Source organism: Falco cherrug, chromosome 1, assembly GCF_023634085.1.
Source record: "Falco cherrug isolate bFalChe1 chromosome 1, bFalChe1.pri, whole genome shotgun sequence".
NCBI lineage: Eukaryota > Metazoa > Chordata > Aves > Falconiformes > Falconidae > Falco > Falco cherrug.
Genome location: NC_073697.1, coordinates 125,201,873 through 125,212,858, shown reverse-complemented (window position 1 = coordinate 125,212,858; position 10,986 = coordinate 125,201,873). Strand labels below are relative to the sequence as shown.

General features: G+C 47.5%; 1 protein-coding gene across 1 annotated transcript; it reads right to left on the bottom strand.

Moving 5' to 3' along the window:
• Window positions 1-239: 239 nt before the first annotated feature.
• On the bottom strand, window positions 240-10,986 carry KCNJ2 (potassium inwardly rectifying channel subfamily J member 2). Its single transcript, XM_055699721.1, has 2 exons — window positions 10,854-10,986; window positions 240-5,780 (listed from the first exon to the last, which is right to left on the bottom strand). The coding sequence occupies exon 2, from the start codon at window positions 5,562-5,564 to the stop codon at window positions 4,281-4,283; it is 1,284 nt and encodes a 427-aa protein (XP_055555696.1). The 5' UTR covers window positions 5,565-5,780; window positions 10,854-10,986; the 3' UTR covers window positions 240-4,280.

Below are 10,986 nucleotides of genomic sequence, written 5' to 3'. Positions count from 1 at the left end.
GCAGACCTTCCTCTGGTGCAAGCTGCCTTATACTGCACCCTGTTTGTGTCCTCAGCTGGAAAATAATGATGGGATCGCCTTTCCTCCTGCCTTTTGTCAAGGGAGAGGACAACCTTCCTCAAAGTGCTTTGGTGACCCTGCTCAGCCAGCCACAAACACAGCTACATCATAACCTCCAGGCTCGTCTCCCTACTTCATTTACATACATACTGCACACATCCGTTCATTCTCAATTTTTTTTATTTATTTAGAAATAATAAAATAAGACATAATATATAAAAATCTGTACAATCCACAATTTGTGCAGTACATTAGGAAGACTTTGATACAAAAAGGCTGCAAACAGGAAAATAGTAATGGACAACTGTCAGATGCCTAGATTGTTCACCTTACAATAGCTGCAGGCCAAAAGTCATTACAAAATCAGTTTCTTGCTGGCTGTGGGATGGCAACTATGCAGCACCCTTCTACTTCACAATGGTCGTAAGCAGCCATAATTTAAAGACATTACAGTACTTCTCAGTTTTACCTTGTAATCCATCGTGAAAAAGAAGACCTAAGAGAACAAACAAAAAATCTGGACCCTTTGTCTTTTCCAAGAGGAGCGCGTGCTAAACTAACAACAAAGAAGTTTATCATGGCTGGGAGAGAGTATCGTTAAACACAGCTAATAGGTAATGGTTTTGACCCTTGCTACTTAACCGAGTACAACTCGCACGGAAGAGACAGCGGAAAGAAGAGATCTATCCCCACCTGCCTCGGAAACGCTTTTTGTCACTGTATGCAGTATTATGGTTTAGACAATGTGTCTCATTCAAGTATTTTCAGGGAAGGGCAGAAATAACATATTCCCCCCCAGACCCTAAGCGAAATACAGTATAAACCTTCTGTGCGAGCCAGTTGAGCCAACTCCATCCGTGCTAAAGAGGCCAAACGCCCGTTGGAGCCTGCGGGTAGAGCTCAGTCAGTTTAAAGGGCCCCTAATTAAGCATCAGCGTGGCCCAGGATCATCGGGAACTGAAGAAACACTGTCAGTCACTCTGTAGTCCTTTACAAAATAACAGCATTTTTTTAAAACGACTAACCCAATTTGCTGCTGTAGAAGTGTGCTACAATAGTCTGTCCTATACCGGGCTTACCACGGCGCGTTGAGAAACACAGAAATGACAGATAAGGGGCAAGGGTACCATGGAGTCTACATTGCAGGTCTCTTTCTAGCAGCTTCCCGGAGCCAGAGGCTGAGTGCAGTTCTGCAATGTAAGATTCAGTCAGCAAAGACAAAGGGTTGTTAAAAAAGAAAAGCAAAAAAAAAAAAAAAAATGCGGCAGAGAGTGTAATGGATTACCTCAATGCACATCCTTGACAAGACTAGCACTCAGAAAGCTGGTAACTTTTAAAAATGCCAGTAACTAGAACATGTTTTCAAATTAAAAGTCCATGCTTAAAAATAAATAAAGAGAAGTTCATAGCATTAGGAATCCTATAAGGCTTGCACGTATTTGCTAAAAATCATGCTAACCGGTAGCATCTAAGTACTAGCTAGCTGAGACTGCCGAGCAGAATTTATACTTTTTGTGGCCTTTTCTTTTTCTTCTTCTCCTTGTCCTCCTTTACAGACTTCTATTTACATTTGGCTTTAAATATGAAAATACTTGATAAACTTTATAAAATGTACATTTTAAAAATATTTCTGAAAAACTGACTTGAAAAACAAAACAAAACAAAAAAAAACCCCAAACCCAAAACCTCTGCACCAGAAATGTTAAGGGGGAGGAGATTGGGTTTTATTTCCCCTCTGAATTTCTTTTGCTGTAAAGAAACAAGCTGAATCCTGCATTTCCCGTCCCCCGTCTCTCATCCCTCCCTCAATTATCTCAAGTATCATTTAGTGGGAGCACTGTGCACCTGGGGGATGCTGGCCTGGAGAGCAGGACCCCTTTCTCCTGGTCAGCCTCCCTTTTCCATCCCTTCCCCATTGTGCTCTCATGCACGCTCTCTTCCACTGAATACTCTTTGGTTTAGTGTTGTTTTTTTCTTGTACAAGAATATCACAATAGCAGCACTAGCAGCACTCAGTTGCCTTCACTACTGTTGACCCAGAAACTGCAATCAAATCACCTTGACATGTTCAACCTTTAGTTTCTTTTACGTCCCGCCACCCCAGCAAAAGCCTTAGGACTTAACACTTCATCATCTGCCTCCTCTAGTAGCCAAATCCATGTTTACAATGTCAAATTTCCATAGTTTCGAACCCACCCACTGTAGATAGCATCTTATCAGAAACCATTTCTCGTTGCAGGCATTTCTTTCAGGCAGGGCTGGAAGGGGCCAGAGGCCTTCACAGATTATCTGTTTGCAGAAGACATTAGACCTAGAACAAGCTGTTTTTTAATGGCATAGAGTGATCCAATACTGCGAGAGTTGACTAGGATTATCGTCCCCCCCAACACCCCTCTGCCGGCTCCGTGGGGAGCGGGCGTGAAGCGCAGGTTCGCCGTCTCCTTGATCTTAGAGGCACAGAGAATTTCAAGCCGCCTGGGTGAAGGAGTCAAAATGCCACCAGAGCCAGAGCTTGGCTGAAGGTCACAAAATCCATTCGGAGCTGGGCAACGCATCCCAGCCGCTGGCCGCTCAGCTGGCGTTTGCCAGGGAGGGGAGGCAGGAGATGGACCTCACCTTGCAGCCTCATCCTCCCCACGTAATCCCTCTCTAAATGAGATGGAAAATAGACTTTTTTCTGACACCCTCACCCTGCTGAAGAGAAGCATTTTCCCCCCAAAACGCTACAATCCCTGTGCCATTCCCAAATGCTGGCTCCTAAATGTTGTTTTCTATTTCCTCTCCGTTACCCTCTCCCTTCCTCTTCCAAAAACCTCTTCCCAGGGATTTCTCTACTGCTCAGTTCATTGGTGCCCAAACGCCTGCTCCAGCAGCGAGCCTCGTGCATGGACCAGCAGCTTCGCCCGTGCCTGGTGAGGCCGGAGCGGTACCACAGCCAAGGGGCTGGGCTCCGGCAGCGTGGCGAGGGTGGCTCGGTTCTGGGAGGCTGCGGTGGCGCTGGGCTCTAGCGCCGCGTTGGGAATGCCTGCACTGACACTTGACCTTCTGCCGCAGCGACCGGGAGGGCAGCTGTTTGCTTTCCCCCCACTGCACTTCTCCTTACAGAAAGGAAGGGAATTTATTTCCCCATGGAAGAGCAGGGGGAAAGGGGAGGAGTCCTAGCTCACTTGAGATCTGAATCTTAAGCTTTTAGAATAAGGTGCAAAATAAAGGTCTTAAAAAGAAAAGAGAAAAAAAAAAAAAAAAAAAAGAAAAAAAGAAGAAAAAAAAAAAACAAAAAAAAGTGTCTGAGGTTTGAAATCTTTTTTGTTTAAAGCAGCCTGGTTTTTTTTTTTTGTTTGTTTTTTTTGTTTTTTTTTAAGATAAACTCCGCTGTGCAAAACTGTGCATTTTCTTTGGTATACATTTAGGTAGTTTTAACTTAGTACTTTTTCTATGTATATATATTTTTTATTTCTCATTTTTCCTTTAGAAGAGAATTAAATTCTCCCCCCAAAAATCATAATTTTGCTGGAGGCTACGGATTGGCCTGATATTACATAATGCCCCTTATGTAATTGGAAAGAGAGAAATTGATTCTAACTATCAAACTACTGGCCTCAAAAGGAGTTTAGACTTTCTGACAATGTCGGCCTCTCTGAAGTGATCACCAGCTTTTCAACCCAAAAAGTTCAACACTGACTTTTTTTTTTTTTAAATTACACAAGAGAAAATAAAAACTACACTGCAACAAAAATAACCATTTGTGTTCATGTAGTTAGCAGCAGCTTTTTAAAAAATAATTATAATAATAATAATAAGGCAGATTCTTGCCTTTGTTATGCCATTAAAAACATTCTTGTTCCCTAGAGAGAAGCATTCTGGAAAAAGTTGAAAAAAAAATAATAATAACCCAACCAAAGCTTGCCTGCAAGTTCAAGTTTTGTAAAAAAATATATACATAATTTATTCTACAACATATGTGCCTTCTGTTCATACTTAGACATGTTTAGTGCTTTGTGTTTAGAGTTCATTTTCTGTCGTCCCTCCTCTGAGGACAGCCCTAAAACCAGCCTGGGTTTCTCAGGTCTGCTTGCCTTCACCCCGCTCTTCAACAGTACCGTTGTCTGAAAACTGTTCTGGGCCAACTTCTCAGGTCAACGTGCCTTTGACCGATAGATGTATTTCTTTCCTTTTTTTTTTTTTCCTTTCAACCAAAAGAGAGAGGAAGGATTTGTCACTCATATTTCCGACTCCCGCCGTAGCGGCCGTGGCTCTAGAGGCACCCCTGCTTGGTTGTGGTGGTCCATGTCCGGGTGGGTGTCTGTGCTCATGCTCTCAGGCACCCCCGTGTCAATCTCGTCCTCCTCTTTGCTGGTGAGGGCCACTTCATTCTCGTAGCAAAAGGAGTTTGCATTAGAGAGAATGTATTTCTTTTCTGCTAAGTCTCTGGCACTACAGATGGGTGTGTTGGGCACTTCGTATGTTTTGTGGAACCTTGAGTAGTCCACTTTGTAGTAGTTTTTCTCTTCAAAGAGTACAGGCTCGTAGCGGTGGCCCCAGAGGATTTCATTTGCCAGATATGAGCTACGGCACTGGGTAGTCATGGCGGTAGCTTCCACCATGCCCTCTAATATTACTACAATTTCAAAGTCAGCATTGTCCATGTCTTGTTTGCTCAAGTCATACAAAGGACTGTCTTCATCTATCTCGTGTACTATCGTAATTGGGGAGACCAGGAATATGCGGTCTATCCCGCTGTCAAACCCTACATTGATGTCTATTTGATCCAAGGGGATGTACTCCCCTTCTGACGTGATCCTGGATTTGAGGAGCTGTGCTCGCACATGTGCCTCCACCAAGTGGCTTTTCCTCAGGTTTCCCACACGCCACATCAGACACAGCTTTCCATCTCTCATGGCCACCACGGCATTGTGGCTGAAGACTAGAGTTTCATTTCTCTTTTTTGGCTTAGCCATCTTTGCCATGACAGCACCAATGATGAAGGCATCAATGATGCAGCCTACTATAGACTGGAAAACCACCATGAAAACTGCGATGGGGCACTCGTCTGTGACACACCTGAAGCCATAGCCGATCGTGGTCTGGGTCTCGATGGAGAACAGGAAGGCTGCGGTGAAGCTGCTCACTTGAGAGACACAAGGTTTGCTATTTTCTTGATTCTCCAGATCCCCATGCAACAGTGCAATCAACCAAAACACACAGCCAAAAAAAAGCCAGGAGAGGATGAAAGTCAGGCAGAAGATAACTAGCATCCACCTCCAGCGGATGTCCACACAAGTGGTGAAGATGTCTGCCAGGTATCGCTGTCCCTTCTCACCCACGTTAATGAACTGGACATTGCAGTGGCCATCTTTTTTGACAAAGCGGCTCCTGCACTGCTGCCTGGTGTGTACCTTACTCTTTCCATTCCCAAAACCGTTGGCAACAGCCATGGTTGCCAGCTTCATGCCGTCCTCTTCTGAAGACACGATGCTGTAGCGGTTGGTTCGCACGCTGCCCATCACTACTGCTGTGGACTGAGGTGCTTCTGCTTTAGAAAACAGTCTAAGTTTCTGCAAAACCCTTTGGAGAAACAGTTTTGAAAGTTCTAGAGGAACACACACACACAGAAAAACTGGGGAGAGGCCGGAGTCCCCGAAAGCCCTTGGATCAACCAAGGACAGTCTTCTGGCATGCAGAGTTAGCTTAGCAAGTAACCGTCATAGAGAGGGCATGGTCTGCAAGAGAAAAAGAAACATCGTGTTAGATCCTGGAGGAACAGGGTAAGGAATCAAACCTGAAAGAATCAAGTACAATTACTCCAATGGACCTGCAGGAAGTTTCCTTACTCTTAACGGCAGCATCTTCTAGAATGCACGATGTGCGCAGCTGTGTATTGACAGAAGTGACATCATTAGTACAAAGGCATCACCCTTCCTAAGTGACAGCCCTGAAGTGACAGTGTCACACAAGTGTCTAGGCAATATTCACTTTAAAGCCAGATGTGCAAAGAACCTATCTAATACTTACAACTGTGTTTTCTGTTTATTTTGAAACAAACAATTAGCCCTGACATCCGTCTGTTCAAATATAAGGACTGAAGCAGTTTTTCATGACATACAATTTGTCGCTCCTGGACTGTTTTACCCATGATAAAGAAAGGACCGTGCAAAAGGGAAGATGATGTGACCTGAGAAAAGCAATAAACTTGGAAAATGCAAGTGTCAGGGATTTCCATGAATTCACATTGCATATAACTTTGTTTTAATTAAACTGGGGGGGGGGGGGGGGGGGGGGGGGGGAAGAAAAAGAAAAAGAGTTGTGTAGTCTCTGCAAATGGCAGGAATAAGGGCTGCATTAGTTCCTCTAACTCCAGACTCACTGGGTTCTGTGTGGGTTTTTATGCTTACATTTGGCTAAGTTATAGGAAGCAAACTAAACCTTGCAACGACACTCATCTGCTCCTAATGCAACTAGCAAAAGGCTACGATGGAGTAGCACTGGCCGAGGGTCTTCCTAATACCTTTGGTAGCAAGGACCAGCACCTTCCCCTCGGGAGCCTGAGGCAGCCAGTTCCGTCTCCCATGGGTAACGGTTCTGAGCATCCTGTGGGTCTTAAATGTCAGCAATTAAGACTCAGCAGAGAGGCTACAAAAGCTTCTTCCTGAGGGTAGAAGCCACCAAACTTGTTTCAGGGAGGTCTGGCTTAGACCCAGGTTAAGCTTTTAACAAGTGCGTCACCCATTAAGTCATGTACTGTATATCAGGAAATGTAACTGAAATACTGCAGAGGAGAAGAGATGCGTTAATGCAACGGCTCCATCCACATGTGCACCCCATGGAGGAAATAAAACTAAAACCAAGTGATGGGGAATGTCTGCTGCCCGTTTGGCGTAGGAGAGGAGACTTCAGTACCATTTACAGCAGTGAGGGATTAAATCACGATGCTCTTCATAAATCAGTATTATCAAAACTCATCTGAGTTTGTTCAAAACCCAACAAATCTGCAGCCACCAAGGAGCACGACCTCTGCCCACAAAGCGGCTTCAGTACTCTGTGCCTCTTCCTCTGACACCCGTCTGACAGCAGCTGCAGGTAAGAGTTCATCTCCTTTCCCCAAAGCAGCCCCTAACGCCCTGCAGAGGGGTTCCAAAAACTTGAGAGATTTCAAACAGCTCCTCAGGCCCCCCACATCCTTCAGCCACATTACAAGGGTTTGAGGTCAGCAGCACTTGTTAGGAGAAAAGCAGGTGACAAACAGAAAACGCCATGCTCACAGTGGCACACAGGCTGGTTTTCCCTCTAGAATCTCTTAAGCATTTACTTTTACCTTCTCTTTTTTCCTCATTTCTGTTTGTTGTGCAAGAATGCGTCCCAGTGCCTACTTGCCGAGATTAGTCATCTGTGACTTCAGCACCGTACAAGACATTTTGGCAGCTTTTGGTAGGTTCGGTAATGCCCAGTTTTCAGTGCAGCTCCCAGCAATGCAGGTTTATGGTGCAGCTGCCCTCTTCCCTATCTGACCATCTTGCCTACACTGTGCAAAGGCTTTACGCACCTTTTTCCCCTTCACGCCTTTTGTATCATGGGGTTTCTCATTCCCATCAGGATATTATTCTCAAAAGCACAAAGGTATTCTTCTTATGTTCACTTAATTTTTGGGGCTGAAACTTGAACACGGCAGGGGAGGGGGGGCGGGGAGCGGGGAAGCAAAACTGCTATTAATACATTCTGCACAAAAAACTTCTTGGAAAACCATTGCATTGGTCTGCAAATAGATCACTTTTATAAACCACATCCTATAATCATAGTCGTGTTCGACTTCCACATTCAAAGTCTGTTTTCTTTCAAGCTGGTGGAAACACACAGCCTAGGAAAGTTTATTTTGAAGGTGTTCCCCCTCCCCCGGCATTGCCTTTTGGATTTTAGAGGAAGACTTGCGGTGGAGGGAAAGATAAGCTGTGAAGTCTCAAGTGTCTGAATGTGCAGCTTCCCCCTGCAAAAGTCTTGACCCGAGGACATTTGTTTGAATTCCACAAATCACTGAAATCCTAACACCAGCTCGCCGCTGGCTGCATTCAGAAGTTTTGGACCCAAATTATGTATCATACACCGTCATATTCCTGCTCTGAATGGCTGAGCACCTTCTGCCTGCTGTACCTGGTGCAGCATTTCTCCCTCCTAGCCCGAAGCTGTCGGCACTCAGCCCTTGGCAGCGAACCTGCACCAATTTGGCTCTGAGGATCTTTAAACTCCCGGGCTGTGCCTGGGGCCACCCTCTTCGACCTTTACAGACTGCCTGAAGTTTAGACAACAAAGCCCTGGCATGCTGTGCCGCGGCAGAGTTGTCTTCTCTCTTTTACAGCACAAACTGCCTCTCTTCCTGAACGCAAGTGCATGGAGGATGCCGGGGATGGCAGCACCACCAGCACCGTGAGCAGGGACCGGCCAGGGCAACACGGCAGGTTTGACTGTGCTCCCGCTCGGCAGCACAGGCTCTGTCGAACACCCGGTAGATCCTCCAGCTGCCTGATGGGTGTTCACCCTGACTTTCACAGCTAGCTTCAGCAGAGGTTCCCCCCAAATCCCAGAAACAATCAAACTAGCATGAAAATCTAATGGTTCTTGTTTTGCTAATCCACCTGCTGCTCGAAGGCAAAACAAGTTTGCTGCCCCCCCCCCCCCCCCCCGCCCCCCCCCATTATCACATATTAGTGGCACTAAAGATGCCAAGGTAGTGTGGGACCAGCCGCACAAGCCTCGCTGGGCAAAAGAAGCCAACGCGGGTACCCACCAACCACCCCAAATCTTTGTATAATTGGGCCCAACACACTGCACCCAGACACACACACGCAGCTGCAAATTCAATCATCACTAGGTGTGTTATTGTGATTAATTCAAGCTACCTTTCCTCCTGGAAGAGAACACCAGATTAGAGCAAAGCAGCTTGTAATTACCAGCACAGGCACGGACCCAGCATTACCGGGAAGGGATGAGATGGGATGGGAGAGCCCCAGGCTTGCTCTGCTGCAAGGGGATGCTTGGAGGAGGAGAGGAACACAGGGCTGTGCTGCATCTGCAGCGTTTCTGAAACAACGTTTGTGGAAATGCCACGATGAGGAGCCCAAACCCTCACTTTCCCCCTCAGCAAGCATCCCCTTCAAGACCTCCCCCCCCCAAAGACGTTAACATCGCGCGTCGAAACTCCACAACAGCTCAAAGGGGGTTCTGTGCAGAAGGTTTAACGCTGAGCAAAAACTCTGAAGTGCAAAAAGAGCGGGGGGGGGGGGGGGGGGGGGTGGTGTTGAGAGAGAAGCACTAATGAGCATTGGAGCAGTTATTCCCAGGCTGACGCCACACAGCCGTGCAGCCAGCCGGGCACATGTTGCTAAGAGAGCACAGCACCACCTTCACCAAGCGCCTTCCCCTGCTGCCCTCGGCACGCAGAACAAAGGAGCTGCTCGCCCCAGCGAAGCCTGTTCCCACAGCCCCAGCTCCCTCGCTGCTGGGCACAACCACCCCTGTAACCTTTCTCCAGACCCCTGCATTACTTAAAAGTCATTCCCCAGGGCTTCTCCACTGGTTTGGGTAGGACTCAAGTTACACAAAGTCCTGAGCTGCCTTCAGGAGAAGGATCTGTCCTTCACGCTTAGGCGGTGGGAAAGGGGAAAAAAAAAAAAAAAAAAAAAAAAAAAGAGTAGATGATGTAGGGAAATGGGTGCGAAGAAATAGGAGAAAGGAAAGGACAAGTGGTGTTTGCATCTGCTGTCCTGCGAAGGAGACGGGTTCAGGATATTTCTAGCTGATGACAAAATAACTACAAGTGGAATAGTCATCACCAGGGGGTGTACTTGATGCACCGGCTGTGAGGATGGAAAAGCAAACAAGTGTAAAGGTAAGGCTGGAACACAGAAACAAGTGCGGGCTGCCTGCGGGCTGGGGGTGGCGACGGGCAGGGGGCAGAGCGCTGGGGGTGCTGGCTCAGCCCAGGCCACCTGTGGGTCCCCAGCTGCCCCCGCCCCAGGGAGATGACAAAGCAGTCGCTCAAGCCTGCGAATAAATCTGCCATTCCTTATCAGTATTTTTTCCTTTCACTGTCATGAACTAAGTTGAAACAATACAGTCTCTTCACAAGCTCCCCAGCTGCAAGGTTTGTTTTTGTTTGGGTTTGGGGTTTTTTGCTTTCTTCCTATTTTTTTGGCAGGATGATTAAAAATAACACACACACACACACACACCCCGTTTCCAGAATGCCAATGAATGAAGTTACAGGTTCATTTCACACCCCGATAAAACATTTCGGACGCTCCTTTCAAAAACACGCATCTGATCTCGAAGACTTGATGCTTTTGACCTCTCTTGTACAGGAAACAACAGGCGAGAAGAATGGAAAGGGATGGAGCGGTGCTACTGCTGCGACGCCGAGTTGTCATGCAAACTTCCAGCCCTTCCCCAGAATAAAACATCCCGGGGCGGGCAGGGGGGAAGCAGCTGGTGCATGGAAAGTTATGAACACAAACAGATGCTGCAAGCAGATGCTCGAGTGTTCGCAGCATACCTATCTAATTATTTTAGGCACCGAGAATAGCTCGGGGATGGTGCATGAGAAAGGCAGGAGTTCCCCCTTGGAAGGGCTGTGCCCGGGCGTGCAGCACAGCCAGCGGCACCGAAAGCCGGGCCGGGGGGGGACCCGGGGACACTGGCCGCCCCCCGAGCTGGGGCGCATCCCCCTGCCCCCGCCAGCCGCGGCGGCACCTGGAGGCGAGCTGACTGCGCGTCCCGAGGCGATGGAGAGAGAAGGCGCCGCTTACCTGCCGCTGCCCCTGCAGGGTGCCCGTGGAGTTCCAAGGGGTAAGATCCCGCAGCCGGGGGGACGCACAAGCCAGTCCCGGGGTGCCCGGTGCCCGCCACCGCCCCGCGCCGCGCTCAGGCACTGGATGAGCC

Excerpts from the sequence above, each read along its gene's own strand:
- KCNJ2 (XM_055699721.1), bottom strand. The coding sequence starts at position 5,564 with ATGGGCAGCGTGCGAACCAACCGCTACAGCATCGTGTCTTCAGAAGAG.